The following is a 19,963-nucleotide window of genomic DNA, read 5'->3' as shown; positions in this document are numbered from 1 at the left end:
TTTACAGAGAAGGATGTGGGTCTAAGTGACAGTGAGACTGAGGGGACCCTGATACTCATTTGCTTTGAGCTGTGGTTTCTTCACCTGTAAAATGGACGTGTTTCTGCTGAATTGGGTTGTTGTGGAGATTAACAGAACATACAACCTGCTCAGTGTCTGCCTGGCATGGACCCTGCTGGTTAAATGGAAGCTGTCGATGATGACGAGATTAAAAGTAGAATTTCTAGCCAGATAGTGTTAGTTGCGGGGCGCCATACAAGTGTTCTAAGCATTTTCTGATTCTAAGACCGCCTCACCTTACAACCTAAGGCTCTTGATTTAAATTTAAAAAAAAAGAATAAATATAAAATACCAAAATGAAAAAATCATAATCAGAAATGAGCTAATTCCTGTGAAGTCATTTAGCTTTACATTTTCTGCTTCTATTTCCAAGGCACCTAGAGTAGCACTATCCGAGATCCTAAAGCCTTCTATTATGGTGCTACCCATTCATTCCTCTCTCCTTGAGGACTTCTCAGGTGATTTACCAGAATCAGATGGCTTTTAAGATTGTTCCCATCAGGTGCGATCTCTTTGTCCATGGGCCTTGCCCAAAGTTGCAGGGCCAACCTGTTGTTTTACAATCCAAAATTCCAGACATTAATTTTACCAATGAAGTTTCAGGAGTCAGATGCTGAAGTCAAGTAAAGCTCCCAACTGTCTTTCCTGATTCACTGACCTCCCAGAAGAAGAGCAGTCCTGTTCCCTCTGAACACTTTCTTAAAAATCCTTTAACTCAAAAACTTTCCATTGGTTTAGTTATCTAGATTTCCTTTCACGTTGTGTCTTGATCTGCTGGACCTAAGTGCACTTTTTACCTTTGCCATAAATGTGTGTGGTAGGTGAGCCATACCGTAATTAAGTCCATGTTTACATGAATAAACAACTCTTGCTTTAAATGTCTGTGCCATGGCCCTGCTATACCACACACTAGTTTTTCAGTAAATAATACATTCTTGGAGATCACAGTGTGATCAAATATTTTGTAACATGACTTAGTAACGTTCCCTCGATTTTATAAATCAATTTCTTTGACGAGGATTCTGGGTGTTGTCTGTCAGGTCTGAGTGCGTCATCTTGGGAATCCCAAGGAACATCAAACTTGGGCTTTTGAAACTGTTGCATATGGCCAACCCGGAGCAAAAACCACCCAGGAATCTACTGATACTTGACACACATTAATTCACCTGCCTTTTTCATATAGTTTATGGCAAGAGGTCACCATTCTTGACCTTGTTTCACTATAAAACGTGGTACTAAATGTAAGAGTTGGGGTCAAGGAGATCACCCCACAAATCACAAAATACCCATCTCAGATAACCATGTATGGTTTATTGAATACAAAACATCCATGAATTTCAGGACAGAATTAAAAGTCCAAACCTAAGGATAATAGAATAGAAGAGAATTTAGATTTCCAGTTCACAGGTCCAGTAAGCATATTCAGTAAATCATAGCAGAAAACATCCTTAAGGTAAAGGAAGAAAAGGCCATGAGGGTACAACAAGCCTACAGAATGCCAATTTATTCATACCAGAAACAATTCCTCCATTAACATAATAATTAAAACACTGAATGCACAGATCAAAGAAAGATCATTAGAAGGGGTAAGGTATAAATAACCAGTAACAAATAAGTTCAGACCTATCTGAATTACACCAGACTTCTCAACAGAGACTCCAAAAGCCAGAAAATCTTGGGCAGATGTAATGCGGACCAAGGATCCTATAACCAGCATAATTCTCAATCACCATAAATGGAGAAACCAAAATATTTCATGACAAAACCAAATTTAAACAATATTTTTCTCTAAGAAAGCACAACAGAGGATTGTAGTAGGGAAACTCCAAGACAATGAGCTAAACTATACCCAAGAAAAACCAAGAAATAAATCATCTCTCAATAATTTCAAAAAATGAAGCACACAATCACCATTTCACCCATAACCAGAAAAAGAAGAGAAAGCAGCAACTATTGGTCTTTAATATCTAACCAGACCCTCTGTCACCAATCCCCCAGCTCCTAGGGAATAAACTGCCAGCCAAAGTATATACAGGGTCCATGGTTCTAGGTAACTGTGTAGAAGAGGACTGATTCAAGTGGCACCCATGTGGCGGGAGGCCATTGACTACGCTGAGGCCTGTTGCCCACCAAAAGTAGATGCTGGAGTTGTGAGGTGGGAATGGATATGTGTAGGTGGGGGAACACTGTCATATAGGCAAAGCTGAGCAGAAATGGGATGTAAGATATGATGAGGGGAGTGTGGAAAGCAGGACAACAGTTGAAATGTAAATAAATAAAATAACCAATTAATAAAAAAATAGCCAAAAATAAAATAAAAAGTGAAAAGGTAAAAGAAAACTTACACCAAAACAAAACAAAAGAAATCCTTGTAGTGGATTGGCCTAATTCTGCTTGTATTTTAATGCTAATATGTAGAACTCAAGACTGTTTAACCTCCAAAAACTGACCCTCCTCCCAGGTAACTGTGATTATAAAGAAGCCAACAGCCAACAGCTGCACAGCAGAGAGATGGGGGAGGTGAGCTTTGAGGGCTTTGCTAGAGAGGATCATGAGGAGGGAAGAAGGAGGAAGACGCTGCCAGAGAATAAAGGAAGAACATGTGTGATGGAGAGGAGAGAGGAAGAGGACAGCAGCCATGGTTAAGGGAGAGGAGAGCCTGGTCCTGAGGGCTGTCCAAGTGCAGCAAAGAGCAGCCAAGATGCTACACAGCCAGTAAGAGTTGAGCGTTATTATTTGGAAAGTAGATCTGATACCATGGCGGGCAGGCAGCTGCCCAGCTACTGTGCTGATTAAGGCATATGATGAATAAATTTACAAAATATGTATAACCAGTAAGGAGCTCTATAGAGGATCCTAAAAGGCATACTTAAGTTTGAAGAGAAGGATAAAATACCAGAGGAAACAGGAAATAATTTAACAAAACTAGAACAGTCAATCAAAAGAAGCCAATAAAACCCACAAAAATTAACAAAATTAAATACATAGGTTTAAATAATATTTGCATGTCACTAAACTCAATTCCCCAGTGAACAGACATTATTTAGCCAGAAACAGGATCACCATCATGAGAGATGTAGAGGATATACTAGGGAAACAGACCTAAGACACAGGTCCCTATAGCAATTCTATGCAGTTTCTCTATCTAGCTGACAGAATAGATTTCAAACCAATCCTGTCCAGAAGATGTAAGGACATTCATTTCATACTTTGCAATTACCAAAAGATACTACAATTCTAAATATATACATATTAAACACAGCAGTCACAAATTTAAATACATAATTATCAGATAGATCTGAAATTACCCATTAGCTATAATAGTGGTTGTGATTGTTTTTAATAGTCTATTCTGACCACTTGGCAGATCACATGCAAATAAACAAAAGAGGAGGAGCAGAATTCAGTGACATCATCAGTCAAATGGACCTAACAAACTACACTGAACTATACATATATTTTCTATCAGCCTGTGGATCTGTCTCCAAAATTGACCACGGATTAGGACACAGAACAGCCCTCAGGAAAGATAAGAAAGCTGAAGTAGTGTCACGCATTCTATCTAGGCACACAGGAATCAAACTGGTATCACACAATAGAAAGTGCAGTCAGGACACACTCTCGTGGAAGGTCAGCAACACAAACAACACACTACTGAAAGGGCCAAGGGAGAACACATAAGGAAAAATTAAAATCCTAGAAATGAGTGACAATGAAAACACAACCACCACAGATCTATGCGATACAACATAGTTTTAGGAATTATGTTGCAGTCAGCAAAGCCAGAGCAGTGGACCCATCTAATCCCTTTGTCATGCATCAGAAGTAGAGAATGTGGACTGTGCCCTGTTGGGTTAATGCCTTGAACTGGCTCACCACATTCCCAACTTCCCTTTGCAATGATAACATATTTTTGGCATTACACATTGGATATATGCAATTTGCCTTTTGATTTCATAGGGGAATAATTAAGGGACTTCCTGGAGGGTCGAAAAGCACTGTGGATAAACTGTGTAGAGACCGAAAGACTACAGGGGTTTTGGAAGCTGAGCTAATGTATTTTTATTATGATATGTTTAAGAACCTATGGGGAATTGGGAGTGGAATATGGTGATTTGAATGATAATGGCCCCCATAAACTCACATATATGAATGTTTCTTGCAGGTTAGTGGAAATATTCGGGAAGAATTATAAGATACGGATTTGTTGGAGGAGTGTATGGGATTGGGCTTTGAGGTTTCCAAATTCAACACCATCTATAGTTAACACTTTCTCTGTCTCCGACTTGCACATAAGATGTAAGCTCTCAGCCAGTTCTCTAGAAACATGGTGTCCTACCTGCTGCCGTGTACCCCAGCATAATATTCATAGACTCATGATCCTTGAAACTGTAAGCTGAAATAAACTCTTTCTTCTACAAGTTCCCTTGCTCATGGTGTCTCTTCACAGCATAGAAAAGAAACTAAGATTGGAAGGAACAGTTAAGTGAAAAATTTCTCAGTAATATCCTGGAAAATAAAATTCAGACATTTACCAAAAGTGTCAGGTACCGTGATCAAGCTGGCTTGACTGCAGAGGTGCAAGAATGTTTCAACAAATACAAATGAATAAACAATTCACCACAGAAAACCAAGAACAGGAAACACATGATCACTGCAGTAGAGGCAGACAATCTCTTTGGCAAAATCCCACAGTGATTAATGCAAAATTCCTGGAAATCTGGGATATGGAGAAGACACACCTTAACATTATAAAGGCTATATGCAAGGCAAACAGCATCCTAACTGGAGGAAATCATAATGGATTTCCACTAAAATCAGGAATAAGTCACAGATGTTCATTCTTTTCATCTAATTCAACTAGTATGTGAAGTCTTATCCAAACAATATGACAAGAGAGAGATGGAAAGGCATGTCAATATGAAAGAAAGCAGTCAGAGCATTCTCATTTGCAGGCGATATGATCCATATATAAAGACCACTACGAAACCACTGGCAAACTCCTATGGCTCATGGACACATTCACTAAAATCACAGTAAAATCAATAGAACTCCTGTATACCAACAATAAATATGACGAAAGAAGCCAAGAAAACAAACCCATTCAGAATAAAAATCTTGCAGTATCTAAGGAAGTAAAGACTTGTTAAAATGAAATCATTAGGAAAAATAAAAAAACTGAAGAAACCAGAAAATGAAGAGACCTCTCATTTTCATGTATCAGTATGATTTATATTATTATATAGAATTCTACCAGAGTCATCTACTGGTTTAAATCCATCCCATTATAATCCCAATACAGAGCTTCATGGGAATGAAAAAAAAAAAAATCTCAGAACTCACATGAAAGCACAACTGAGCAGGGCAGTCAGACACTGCTAACTAATAAGACAGTAAAGCACTGCGGGAGGCATCACCTTTAATGATTTCACCTTCATTTTGGGGAATAGTAAAAAAGAAAAACCAGCATGTTAATATCATGAGAGCAGACACAGTGCCTAATGGAATAAAATTGAAGAGCCTGATATTGGCCTATGTTCTTATCAGCATTTGGGTTTTGAGAAAAAGGGAAACAAACAAACAAAACAAAAAACTCATAACCCCCCCTCCCACCACCACACACAAGTGCAGTTTTCAACCTGTGGGTTGCAAGCCCTTCAGGGAACAACCACATATGAGACATACTTTATACATGCTATTTACATTACAATTCAAAACAGTAGCCACCTTACATTTATGACTTAGCAATGAAATAATTTGGTAGTTGGGGTTGGTTACCACAATGTGAAGAACTGTATTCCTTGAGTTGTTCTTGGTCATAGTATTTTTCTGCAGTAACAGAAATGTGACTGATATATAAACTGGTACCGAAGTGAGTGGAGATGTTTGTGAGGAATCTCTTGATTTTTTGGAGGAGGGTGGGAGACTTTGGATTGGGAAAACTGTTGAATTATTTAAGGAGATCTTAACAGTTCTTTTAGTTTGCCACATGGGAGACATAAGTATTGTGAGTCTGTGCAAAATAGAGCCTCTCTGATGAAACTTCAAAGGATGGCAGGAACTCTATTGGTGACTGGCTTAGAAGCAATTGATATAATTTTGGCAAACAATCTGTCTCTTTTCTGCCTGTTTACTAAGAAGTGACCTGAAGATGAATAAAAAGCTAATTGACTAATTGTTTTGAGCAAACTTCAAGGGGTAGATATCCGGTGACCTTCCTCATATGGTAGGAATGTGTGTTTGTATTTTTCATTGTTAATGTAGCCAGGACTTCAGTTAATCCCGCCACATTCAGGGTCTGGACGCATAGGAAACTGCAAGATCTCCCAGGATTTGGAAAATGTCCCAATTGTTGTAAGGTCCCCAAAACATGTTGTCACCCCACACACATTGGGAAGCAACTTAAAGGAACATGACCCCCTCATTCTCAAGAGGAAGGGTGGGTGGGTGGTTATTTGTCTGCCGTTGGTTATGGATGATTATTGTCAGTTAGGGGGTTGGTTGCAAGTTCTTACTGGCCATGGTCAGGGAGGAAACAGTAAAGCAGATTCGAATCAGGAATGTCTTTCTTCCTTTCTCTTTCTGTCCTCAATTCTCTGTCTAATGTTGTGGGAAATCAGGAGAAGGGACTAAAATGACAAAATCATAGATCACTGTATCTCTATTTATACTAGAAAGCAATACCAAGTCTCAAATATTTTAGGATTGCATGGATTCTTGAATGATGATAGAATTTAAAATTGTACTTGCATAAATGATTCAATTCATTTTTAAGATATAAGTATATGCAACTTATTCACAATGTGGTGTAAAATTCTAATTTTATAAAATTACTACTGCACACTGCCGTGGATAATTAAGGAATTCAAGCTAGTACTTTCCAACTATAAATAATCAGTCTTCCAGTCATGTTAGGTACTGCTTTAGTTAGGTACAGAAATAAGCTTTATTTAACTTCCTGTGTATGTTTTTAAAGTTAAGTAGGAAGTAAATCCCTTGGGAAAAAAGCCACATTTGTCCACTGAGATAGACATTACATACAAAGGTGGTTCTCAAATCCTTTAGAGATCTGAAGAATCTGCCATTTCAGATGTCCTAATAGTTAAAGGCTTTTCACAGTGGGAGAGACCTCAACTCCTGGTAGTGTCCCCAATCTATTCTGAAAAAGATGATGGGCTCTAAAGAACCATTGGGTGAAATACTACCTACTTACCTCTACTGCTGCCAGAAAGCTGTCCAGACTGTGCAGAAGTTGATCATGGGGAACTCTGTGTCCCAGTTTTTGGAAAAAAAAAATAGGATAGTCCTTCAAGTGACCTGCTTCAAAGGATTGTTGTCAGAGCTCCTGGCCCAGTGAGTTGAAGGTGGATGCCACAGTGAATATTTGCTGACTGACTCCCAGGGTAGCCAACCATTTCTGTTATTTCTTAGGTTTGGAAGCTGTTTGCTCTGAATTTCCTTTTATTCAGGCAACATTTCTCCTCCTCAGATCTTGGATGGGGTTGAAGATTAGATAGTTTAGTCTTAACCTTTTCTTGTTATGAGAATCAGAAAAACAAACTTGTTCACCATCGTGCAGAAATGTGACAGCCAGGAACCTGGACAGGAACAGGGTGGACATGGGAGGCTCAGAAAGCAGGGCTCTATGGACAGTCCACAGCAGTATCCAAACTCCTGTGATAACCGCTCTGGCACCATAAGTCCTGAGAGAGGATGGGGATGCCAGGAGAGTGTGCGTGGTCTGCCCACTGCCTGGGACTTTTAAAAGCTTGTACCACCCCCGAGCACATAGAAGAGCTTGAGCAGAAAGAGGCCGATGCCCAGAAGCCTCTGCTGTGGTAGGAGGCAGTTATGGCGGTTGGAGGTGGGGGTAGAGGTGGAGGAGGGATGGGAGAAGACCGAGGAGTTTCCCCAAAAGACAAGAACAGACACCATCCTTACTACTCCAGAACCCACGCCAATCCCACCCCACCCCTAAAATGCCCAGTCCACTGCCAAACCTCCCCATGCCAAGCATTCACAGCTTCATCCCCACTGTGCTTATTTCTTATTTTTTTAACTTCTTATTTATTCTCTGTGAACCTCACATCCTGCAGCTCAACTCCATTCATCTGCCCTCCCCTCAGGTCTGCACTCCACCTTTGCATCCTGCTCTAAATCAGAGCAAAAATAATCTTCGTGTGGAAGCTGAATAAAGAAAAAGAAAAAGAAAATTTGTACGCAAAAAATGTGTCAAATTTTAAGGATGAAAGACATAAACGCTTAAATTGTTTGGAATTAATGAAAGTACATTTGGTCTCAGAAGACTTATTATGGTTAATAAATGCAAGTTATGATAGATAAGGGATACAAAGCTTAAAAAGTGATAGAAAATGATTTAGGTACAAAAATTTAGACTAATATAATTTAGATAACAAAGTACCTTCTCCAATTTTGCAAAATACGAATGGACAGAATATTGTGACAGTAATTCTTACCTGATGCATCTCATAAGTTTTCTTATTTTATCTAGCTTATTAATGTTAAATTAAAGGTATTTCTTGGAGTAAAAGCGGAAATGCTGAGGTGACCTCCCTTTGTACTAAGGTGTGTCAACTTTCAATTGTTAGTTCTGTACTGGCAGTGAGCTAAGTGCTGGCAGGATTTCTCTTGTCATTTCTATGTCCCATCATCAGCTTTGCTATTTTGTGGATGTTTGTCCTTCTCACCAGCTCAACACAAGCTAAGAGATGTATCAGGTGTTGTCTCACTGCTGACTGGATGTAATAAAGATCTGATGGCCAAGAGCTGCGTCAGGAAGTATGTGGGCAGAACTTCCGGGCATAGAGAGGGACATAGGCAGAGGCAAGCTGAAGCAGGAGATTCAGAATAGACATGGGCAGGAAGAGATATGGAACAGACCACGGCAGAGGGGTAAAGAGCTAAGCAGCAGGTGGGTCTCAATGGTAGAAGAATGGGGTTAAATTTTAGAGAAGATGAGGGACTGCCCAGTGAAAGGCCTAAGATTCAAACTATGTTCGAATTCTCCATGTCCCATTCACACCTCAGGCAACTCTGTGAAAATAGTACACAATACAGTATTAACATGGCTTTGAGTCTGTGGTTTGGTTACTTTTGGTCACTGTTCCTCAAGACTGCAGGAGAAGGAACAACACACAGGGCAAACACATGAAAACCATGTGCAGCTTAGAGTGGAAAAGATCACTAAGAAGTTTAATGTCACAGCAAAGTCATGTGCTGAAGAGGAGGGTGACATAGTTAAGGAGATGAATGTTATTAACAATAAGCCTCCTGCCTCTGTACTGTAGAGATGTGGAAGGTGTCCTCAAGGCAAGACTCTTACCAATTAAAGTTCCAACTTGGAAAAGGGAGCTCAATAGATTTCGTGCTCCTACAAAGCAAGTGCATAGGGAAGCTGCTGCAGTTGTCATCCAAGCAGGCAGCTGACAGGTCAGTGCACCTCATGTGGCACGGAATTTGGAGGAAAAAAGATTTTAAGATTCAGGATGACATGAACAGGACCAGGCGACTCTCGCATTTATGTTTTTATTATTTGAGGCTTGAATTAGAATGATACTCATAGTCTCATTTTTTTAGTTTTCTTTCATTATTTTATCTACATTTCCAATTTATCTCCCACTCCATGTTCCTCTACATGAGTCTCTCTTCTGTCCCCCACGCCCTCTCCCTATGAGATTTCTCCTCCACCCACCAATTCACTCCTGCCTCAGAGGCCTAAGTTCCAATATCATGGTCCATGACGCTTCCTCAGAAACAAGGTTCTCCCGTCCCAGTGATCCCAGATAAGCTAGTCCTCTGCTACATATCTACCTGGAGCCATGGGCACACCCTGATTCTTTTATTAGTTACCTTAGTTAAGGTGTCTCTTCACAGCAATAGAGCAGTGACTGACAGGCTTAAATTCACTTTGCATCCCAATTTTTGTCCTTTCTCTATTTACTTCTCTCCCACAGTTCCTCCCCAATGTCCTCACACCATCTCCTCTGAGAGAGTAGAGGAATATCCCTCAGAGTGTGCCTCCACCAAGACACATCAAGTTTTTGTAGGGCTGGTGCACCTTCTCCCACTGAGGCCAGGGAAGACACCTGAGTTAGGGTATCAGATTTCACAGACAGGCAAACCTTTGGGGATAGCCTCGGCTCCAGTTACTTACAACAGGGTATGTAATACTGTATTAAACTTAGTAAGGTTTATTTACCTTCACCTAGCAACTCATCCTGAGGAACAGTGCTCTGGCCTGATGCTTTTATTTTCAGCCCTATCTTCCTCTTTCTTCTGTGCTTACCACTGTAACACAGGAGAAGCTTCTAATATTAATGTTGCCAGATCTTTCCGGTGTTGGGGGATAATTCTATTCTGAGTTGTATATGGATGTAATATCTTCTTTACGTATGATGAATATATACTTCAGGAAAGGACTGCTTCCTTGTTTCTATTAAGATCTAATATGACGAAAGGATTCTGATTAATATTCCAGAATCGTAGGCCACCAGGTTGGTATGTCATCACTCACTGAAGTGAGGTGAATTTTATAACACCTTTTGGCCACCCACTTTCAATGTCATTATGTGGTATTGCCTTAGGCTCTTTTCTACATTCCCCTGCCTTTGGCTGAGTATATGTTTGAGGTCTCTCTGTGACTGTGCAAAGAAGTAAGAGCTAGGGCTGGGCCACAAAATAAGAAAGTACTTGTTCATCCAAAAACAAAAACAAAAAACAAACAAACAACCAAAAAAAGCTCTAGGGTAAAATATCGGTGCTAGTGCTGAATTGAACTGCCAGAGGTAATTTTTTTTAAAGCAAATAACACTATCTTGGGGCTGATAATATGAATCAAATATCCTGCAACATAAGTTTGCAATGTTGCCTGCATTTTATAAATCAAGTCTGACCACCGTTTTGGTTCTTTCCAATCATGTCTGAGTGCATCATCACGGGAACCCCAAAGAAAATCAGAAATGGGTCCTTGAAGCTGATGCACAGGGCCAGTATAGACCTGAATATTACAGAGGACACCTTGATTCTTAACACAAGGGATCATTTCTCCATCCCTCTTGTCACATAATTTATGACAAGATGTCACCTTTCCTAACCTTAGCTTCTTTTCCTAAGTGCTGCTGAAGGGAAGATTTGGTGTCAAGAGGTCTGGACTCAGACCACAGGAACACTGAATTCATTTAAATAGGTGTAGTTTATTGAATGCACACACCAATACAGTTCAACCAGAGCAACAGCTCACAACTGTGTACTGGACATTGCTAGGCCCAGCTCATTGCAAAATCCACATGGGCTAAAGCACAAGTGCTGGAAATGCTGCTGTCTATGGGCCCTGACTCGGGTCATTTTACACATAATTGTTCCTATTTTCCTTGAATCTAATGGGTCCTATGTGAAGCTCATAGTTGGGGAACTTGTTAAGATTAACAAACCTCGTAACATACAGAATATAACAGGGTATGTGACCTGCACCACACAGTTCAATGTCAGGTTTTTTTGTTTTTTGTTAGTTTGTTTGTTGGCATCCATGATGTAGAGGCGTATTACAGAACAATAGGAAAGAGCTGGCTGCTGTGTAACAAATTTGCTGCTATTAAGGTAGGTATGGGGGCAAGACCTCAGTAACAGCCCTTAAGATGGGAAGGAGATGATGTGTTTGATATCTGAAAGGAGCTGCCTCAGCTGTGTTTTTCTGCCTGCTCAGTGCCCATTCACCATCACTCTGTCCCTGAAGAGGACCTCAAGGTCTGCCCCCTGCTGCCTGTGAGCCAGGACTAGGCACAGAAAGGCAAGGCCACAGCACTGGTTTCCAATTCCTCAGTAATGCTGGATTTCCAATAATGTACTTGTATACACAAATACAGTGTGGTAAGTTACAATATATACTAATCATTTCTTACATAGGGCAACAGTTGATTGACTACAACTAATTCTATTTTAAAAAAAGAAAAGAAACCTGGCTCTTGTGGAAATATACAAAGAAATATCTACGATGTTGGGCAATGAATTCTGCCATGGACTGAACTCAGAAAAGAGGGGTTGTGAGAAAGATGCATGGTCAAATAGCCCACCAGGTTCACATTGTGTCAACTTGATTTAATCTAATGACAAAGAAGTGGAGTATCTCTGATGGCTTCCTTCTAATCCCTTGAAAGGATCCCTAGGGATTGGCCTCAGTACATCACACTTCTTGATGGGGCAACAACACTCAAGGAAGCTTGAGATTGTCATAGGCACAGTATTATGCTACATATACAGAGTAGATAATACTACGATGTTCAGATGATGATATCCATTTGTATGCACTCTTAAGGTGAACCTAAGGAAAGAGAGATCAAGGTCCTTAGAATGGAAAGATCAGTCCCAGTTTTTTTTTTCTACCATTCCAAACTGAACGACTGGTAGGGAGAGAATGGTAGATAATCGAGAATTGGTGGATGATGCTTTGAATGCCGGTGGGTTTCTGTGCTAGTTTTAGACATGGTCTCAAGTATCCCATGTTGCCCTCTCCCTGGCTGGCCAGGTTCACTTTGAGCTCAGATAAACCTCCTTCCACTTTCCAATAGATAGGCTTACAAGAGTGGCTTCCAAGGACTGTGAGGACAGCATTAGCCTTTGACAGTTGAGGTGTGCAACCCACAACTATAGTTTTAGCCACGTTTTCCCATGTCTACCAGCTATTTCAGAGTGTTGCTGTTCTATGCCTGACAATCGGGGACACAGAAAAATAACCTGATAGAGAGCAAGGACATGGTGATCACATCCTTACCTCTTCTGTACGTTCTGGATGAGGTTTGTTAAAATTCCAATATTGCAAAAAGCTTTATATAGGGCCCATCACATCAAGGGTCACTATGTACTGTTCTATCTAAAATGTCTAATCAGAACTGATTACCATATAACACTTCCTGCAGTCCTCATATGAGAAACTTGGGATTTTGTTTTGACTTTTTCTTTTCTCTGTCTCTCTTATTTTTTGGTATATAAGTTGAGAGAAAGATAGTTAGGGCCATGAATTTGCCCCCAAAATTTGAACTATGGATGTGATCAATCAGTGTTAGTGGGTGCATTCTGTAAAGTATTCATTTTTCACTATGATAGATGCTTTTGTGTTTGGTGTGGTGGCCATTTCCCAGTGTACAGGTGCTGGGACCTTGCTCTATCCACTTAATGATGTTTATAGCCTCATTTTAGACCTTTCTGTGCACCCCCTATATCTCTTGACTATTTTATTTTTCTGATAGAAGCTCATGGTATATCTTACTCAGGCCTGTGAGCAGTGCTCCTTTGGCGACATTGGTGCAGAGAGGAGAACCCCACCACCAGCATGAGGTTCCCTTCACTGCTGGCTCCAATATTGCATTTTCCTCTGCCAACTGGTCTCCACACTTTTCCTAGCACCATAAAGAATTCAACTCTTTCTCCTAAGGAATTTTCTGGCAATTGTCGATTGCTAAGCACATGACTTCATGAGTGTTCCCCTAATACACACGCATGTTGTAACCTACCATGCAGACTATTTCTTGATGTGATATAAAGCACCTGTACAGAATGAGACAGGAGAACTTTTGACTGCATATTCAAGCTGGTGTGAAATCTCAGGAAGTTTTAATGGCTAACATTGGTGAATGAGGACAATTTGAGTTAGTGAGACATTTTGGGGCAAGATATGGAAGGAAACAGTCATTTAGATGCATAGGAATTACTAAGGTTTTTTTATAATCAAGCCTTGAGGAAAATTTGGCTTTGGAAGCAGGAGATGCTCAGTGGCTCTGCCCCAGGAAATTCTCCTGGAAAGGGCACCTCAGCTTATGCTCAGTACAGGGAGAACATTAGCAGGGAGGGAAAGTCTGCTCCCCATGACATCAGCTGTCCCTTCTTGGACATTCTATTGTCTCCTAGAGAGTTCTGGCATCCTCTGTGATGTCACCAGTGTTGTAGTGACAACCAGTGCCCTAGTTTCTCTCAGTCTGAATCTGGCGGTTACACCCTAAGACATGTTTTCCCGTCTTCGCAAGCGTTTTGGGAGGGGGAACGTCGATTGTGGACAGACTAGAGTGAAGGAATCTGGCCTTTCGTCTCAAAGTAATGATGGACAGAGACAGCACTTCTGGGGAATGTTTAGTAAGTTCTGGGCAGTATATTTGGAGCTCCCTGTCAGGGGGGCTGCAGACTTAGGCTGACCTTTCTAGCAATGGGCCACAGCAACTGGAGCATCTGAAAAGGAATTGAATTTCCATGAACATCACAATTCCTGAAAGTCAGGATTTCAGAACTTTAGTTTCCCCAACCCCACAGGGAGTATATGGTAAGGCCAATGCTATTATACTGTGAATTTCTGGCCTTTACTTTTACAGTGCATTTGTTAGGTTACATTGATATAATAACACGATCAGGAGTCATGGAGGGTCCACCTTTTCTGAGTTTAGACAGGGCAGCAATGTATTTCACTATCATTGCTTCTTTAAATACAGTGGACACCTGACAGTAAGAACAGGGAGAGATTGTGCTCCAGGCAATAACCTTATGTTCTTAGACCTTCTCTGATTTCTTCTAACTGGCAGGGTCATCATTAGCTTTATATATTAGAGGTTGTGTGTTACACACATGTTTCTAAAATACCAAAACTGTTTGGAACATGTGGACCAAGATTCAGCCTGTAACCTATTGGAACTTCTGGGGCATTTGTTATTTCATATAGGGGAATTGATAAGTCTGTTGAACATGACCTCCCTGGAAATGTGTTTTAAATCCAAAGTTGTTAGCCTAGAGTATCAGGGTAGGACATCTGAGTGTCTCCAATCACTCAAGTTTTGTGAATGGTGAATTTATCATCTGAGTTCTGAAACCACAGGGGTGAGGGTCCTGAAACCAAGCTGTACCCTGGTCAGTTGATGTTAATCCTGGAGAAGCCATCTCCATGGTACATGTAAGCACGTGATGTCCGGCATAGGGCACACCTGGCTGCTTACATCTCTTGGTCTCTATAGAGTAGTGGGAGAACTGAGATCCACTGAGGAGGCCTCTTAAGCATAGACCAATCGCCTAGCAGTGACACTGGGTTCCAGGCTTGTTCTCCTGTTTAGGCCTCACTGAGGTCTATGTACACTCTATGAATTCTCCCCATGCAGGTTCACTTGTGTTCTTCTACCTACAGACGCTGGGAGAGAAACATCATCCCCTGGCACTGCCCTAAGCGAGAAGCAGGCCAAGAAGGAAAAGGAGAGGCTGATTAAAGAGCTGCAGCTCATTACCGAGGAGAGAAATGACCTGAGAGATCGCCTGAGGTTTCTGACAGAGAGATCCATGAAGAACATGTATGAATCGCTCCAAATGCTCTTGTTTCATTCCTGGGTCTGCAAGGTCACCTTCATCTTATCCTATTAAGGTTTTGGGTTCTAGAAAGCTGTGCCTCCCTAACCACCCTGTGCTAAACCTCACCTCCCATATAGAGGAGATTCAGAACCTGACCCTTCCTGAGGAGAGAGATGGACAGTGGACTCGTCTGCTTCCATTTATTGAAAAGCAGAATTTGTGGTCTGAATGAAGAATTCAGGGATAAAGTCAGGGAGAATGAGTTCCCAGTGTGCATTTGCAAAGCCCTTGACATCAGGTGGCTTTGCAAGATTGTAATTGCAGTGAGTTTATGGTGAGTCTCTGTACGTGCTAGGCAGGGGACTGAGTGCTGGAAGATACAGGCAGCAGCCTGAGGGGCCTGGTCCCAAACTGTTCATCTCAATGCTTGAATAGAAGTTGTCAGGCTCAGGCCTGTTTGTTATTGTCTGTGTGTCTGTGGGAGCCCCTCGGACACAGCAATGGTGCATGCATTTCTCCTGGTTCTCACAGTGCTCTCTGTTTCCATATTTGCTTTTCTCTTTCTCTAACTCTGTTTACATTTCTCTTTTTTTGTGGGTGTGTCTCAGTCTGTGAGTCTGTGTGTGCATACATCCAAATGCATATGCACAACTGTTATATGTTTATATTTCACTCCACACTTGGAATATAGGAGTCTATTTCTTAGCCTGAGTATTTACCTGTAACACATTCATGGTGAAGTGAATGCTTTGTTCTGGGAGCCCCACTGTCAACAGCACAGTTCTTTGCCTACGTGGCCACAATTGTCTGTTTATTTGTATTCCTTGTGCAGATTATAATTTTGTGTTGATATATGGTCTGTTATCGGGACAGGAGAAAAGAAATCACCGGTTTCTGGCTGTGTTGGGTGGGGGAGCATGGAGAGGTGTGGCCTAGGCTCTTGATAGCTCAACTGGCTTGACTGCAGATTTCCTCTTGATTGAACAAAGGGAGCCAGGGAAGCCTCCATCTGGATGCTGAGATTCTGGTGTCCTGGACACAGAAAAACACGTTTCTGAAGCTGAAGAAGATCCAATATGTACAATTCAGAAGGTGTCCTTCCAGGACTGGGGTAGTACAGGACCCACCCTGAGCTCATATATTCCTAAATGCTGATGTTCATTGGATTCTATCATTTGGGTCCAGGCCACACTTCAGGCCAAATCCATATTATGAAGACCTGGAGAGAATGGAGGAGGCGGTCATGTCAATTCTGCACAACTTAGAGATGGAGAACACTGTGATCCATGAGAACAGCCATAAGCTGAAGAAGGAGATTACCTTCTCTAGGTAAGTCCTGGTCAGAAAGGCTATCACCTGTGAAATGGCCATTTCTGACTTTCTTTGTTCTGGACTGGACGGTCTTCAGCTATGATTCTATCTCTTGTGCTGTTTACACATCAGTGTGCCAGGGTCATTAGGACTCAGCTTTCAGTTCCATAAAAGACTGTTCCTCATCCCAGGATTGTCTAGGCATCTGCAGAAGGCTCTAGATAGAACAGCACTGATTGAAGTCAGCAGAAGATTATTAGGCTGACCTGGACCTCTCGTGTCATGCCAGGTTTTACAAAACTCAGTGCATGGACCACATGGTTAGCATGACCTTCCCTTGGTTCTACTGACCTCTTTTGCGGGTGTTTGCCAACTACTAATTGATGTTGCCCTCATGCATTGGGCTTTCATGGATAGATGAAGATCCATGTTCTTTTTGAGAGATGTGGACTCTAATTGGTGCTCCGGCCAAACAAACAATTTATTCTTCCCCGAATTAACTCTTTGTGTTTTGTGCAGGAGCATTATATGTATCAAGATGTATTTTATTAAGTCTTCATGGGTACCTGGGACCTGGTAGACTTAGTGGGACTTGGGAATAGGAATGGGAGAAAGGGGCAGCATGATCTTACTATGCAGACTGTATTTCCAGAAACCTGCTCAGCCAGCTCCTGATGGAAAACACATGTAGGAAGAAGTTGGTCCCACTGAAGCAGGAGAGCAAGGAGAGACATCTTGAGTGTGCACTGAACCAGAAATATTTGGTTGACTTCAGCAAGAAAGATAAAGACCAGCAACGTCCAGACCCAGCATCATCTGGTAGGGACGAGTAGCTGTGTTAGCTTAACAATATCTGATAAAATTTGCCAATTTGATACATCTGTGCTTTTTCCTACCACCATACTAATTTACACTCACAACCAGCCAACCACCTCATGTATGGAATTGTTCATTGCTCTGCCTATGCACAAGTATTCTGGGAAGCCAACCACTTTTCAGAAACTGAATTATTTTGCAAGTATATTTTGCTGCTCTTTTTGAAGCTGCATTATAGAAATGGTGACAGATCAATAACATATCACATTATTGCACATGCACGTGATAGATTGGATGCTATGTAGAGTTTTGAACATGTTCTTGGTTCTTGACAAATGACAAGTGGTCATGTGACTTCTTGTGTAGGAAGCACCTTTCTGGGATAAGAACTAAGTGCAAATGTCAAATTAGTACTTGTCATTGGCTTTAACCTTGGTGACATATGGACATCTCCTTTCTTCCTGCAACCCAATGCGGTCCCTTCCATTGCCCTGTTCTTGGTTTGCACTGGTATAAGTCTGGGTCCCATATTGTCAGCCCACATTACTGTGAGGCTTGCTGGAGATTTTGCCCTGCCCACAGAGTTAGCAACAATGATATCAGTTAAAAGGTCCATGTTAATTGTCCAATAGAACTGAGGTGGTAGAAGGCAGCATTCTGACAGCTGGCTTGCGTTTCACCACCAAATCAGTGTCTGAAAAACTGCCTTCCTCTCCCAGGTCTCAGAAAGTGCAAGAGAGATGGAATTGGACACACGCCAGTAAGAGAGCTTCCTGAGGAATAAGTTGCTTTCTCAGGAGTCCCTGATGACAAACATCGTGAACGGTAACAACATTTTTTGGATGAGTATTCTTCCTCAGAGTTAATTTGTCATTTCTTAGAGACACTAAATTTATATAACACTAAGCCAGCCTTACTGATTGAGGTCTTACTCACTTTCTTCTTCAGAAAACAGCACTTGAGAAACAACTTGGGGGACCACCTTTCATTATGTGTGCTAGAGGAGAAACAGCAATACATCTGTGCTTCTAAATGTTCGTTAAGAATATGCTTTTAGAAATATTTTTGTTATGATTTTAATTGAAGTTTTCTTTTTGTTGTTTCATATTTATATGTTCTTGTTACTATTTTTACTTTCAAACATTTTTAAATATTTTTATTCATTTTAATCCTGTTTTGTTGTAAAAATGTATTTGTTATGAATAAAAATTGAATTCTATCTCTTGACTCTTAAGACCATCATTCTTACTCAAGGGTTCTGTCCCTTCCTGTGGACCTAGAACTGACAGCTACAGATGGATCTCTGCATGTTCCATGGAGCCTGAGCTAATAAGAGAATTCAAAGTCACCAAGGGATACCCAGTGTGATAGTGTCTTTTGTGTGGAGAATGTGGCTGTGTCTTGGACACACACATTGTGATGTAATCAATGACACACTTTACCCAATTGTTAGGGTCCATGTGGTTCCTCTGAGAGAGCAGCAGTTTCTTTACCCTGTGAGTCATCACCACAGCTCCTGCAGGTGGCTTTTGTTATTCCACATGAGGTGCTGTATTAGGTGGACAGGATCACCTCCAATTAAATAGAGAGATCTCAGGAGATGTGTGTTCACAGGGAACTTACTGAGCTGTGCATGCTCAACGTGTTAGGTTGTCAGGCATCCCTACAGGGCTCTGGTGTCCCCACTGCTCAGTGTGGGTCAGGATCATCCTCCAGCATCACTTAGTTTCCTTATTAGAGCAGATCTTTCACCTGTTATCTATGATGACCACATGTATTCTGCACATCTGATAAAATACAGAACTGAAACTAGCTTCATGTAGGCCAGCTTGGCATAATCAGTTTTTTGATTGTTAACAAGAAAATTATTTTAATCTGAGCCATTTAGGGAGGATCCTCCAGAGCATCCATAGTGAATGTAGCCTGCAGCTATGAACACAGGTTTCTTTTGGAGAGGAGGCCTGTGCAAGCCCAGAACCTAGGTGGGACAGTTCAAGCTACCCTTTTTCCATGGCCAATCTGGGATCGTATTGGGAATGTATTTTTTCCAGGTGATTGATTTCCAATATGGAATTGAACTAACTTACTGAGAGTGGAGGTGACTCAGAGAGTTAAAGTACACAAGGACCAATCCAGAATGTCCACAAAAGCTTGCTGTCACCCCAGGGCTTTTAAAAGCTCAGCAGCTAGAGAAGAAATGTAGTATTTGGTTATTCTCATGCTTGGGTCTAGTCATTCATTATAAGCTGACCATGACACAAAAAGAGTCATCTGTGTCACAATAGAAGCTAGTTGTAACTAGATTCACACCACACTATCACATTACTACCGTATTTGAGGTTCTCCATTACTATCTAAGACCCTGGAAGAGGCCTGGGTCTTGCTACACAAACTCATGATTTATGTCTTCATGACACTGTGTGCTTTGTTCTGTTAATGCTAC

At 41.2% G+C, this 19,963-nt stretch overlaps 1 protein-coding gene and 1 long non-coding RNA gene across 6 annotated transcripts in view; one reads left to right on the top strand and one right to left on the bottom strand.

Annotated features, from left to right (window-relative positions):
- Positions 1-7,902, bottom strand: part of LOC147998822 (uncharacterized) — a 28,228-nt gene extending 20,326 nt beyond the window's left edge. Inside the window, exon 1 of one of the 2 annotated variants that reach the window (XR_015643777.1) lies at positions 7,274-7,902. This is a non-coding gene — a long non-coding RNA (uncharacterized LOC147998822). The remainder of the gene's footprint in view (positions 1-7,273) is intronic. The other variant, XR_015643778.1, reaches the window with a different exon arrangement.
- LOC147998821 (disks large homolog 5-like) overlaps positions 1-18,739 on the top strand; it is a 31,204-nt gene extending 12,465 nt beyond the window's left edge. For 2 of the 4 annotated variants that reach the window (XM_087595464.1, XM_087595465.1), the window contains 5 exons: positions 15,236-15,395; positions 16,579-16,722; positions 17,357-17,523; positions 18,240-18,345; positions 18,469-18,739. In XM_087595464.1, the coding sequence (XP_087451590.1) occupies positions 15,385-15,395; positions 16,579-16,722; positions 17,357-17,523; positions 18,240-18,304 (387 nt within the window). In that variant the 5' untranslated portion in view covers positions 15,236-15,384 and the 3' untranslated portion in view covers positions 18,305-18,345; positions 18,469-18,739. Of the gene's footprint in view, positions 1-14,024; positions 14,203-15,235; positions 15,442-16,578; positions 16,723-17,356; positions 17,524-18,239; positions 18,346-18,468 lie in introns of those variants that run through there. The other 2 variants (XM_087595462.1, XM_087595463.1) reach the window with 2 other exon arrangements.
- The last annotated feature ends 1,224 nt before the right edge of the window (positions 18,740-19,963 follow it).

The sequence above is a fragment of the Rattus norvegicus genome, chromosome 19 (assembly GCF_021556685.1).
Source record: "Rattus norvegicus strain SHRSP/BbbUtx chromosome 19, alternate assembly SHRSP_T2T, whole genome shotgun sequence".
NCBI classification, from domain to species: Eukaryota; Metazoa; Chordata; class Mammalia; order Rodentia; family Muridae; genus Rattus; species Rattus norvegicus.
The sequence above is the reverse complement of the archived record's forward strand: the minus strand, read 5'-3'. Positions and strand labels throughout refer to the sequence as shown.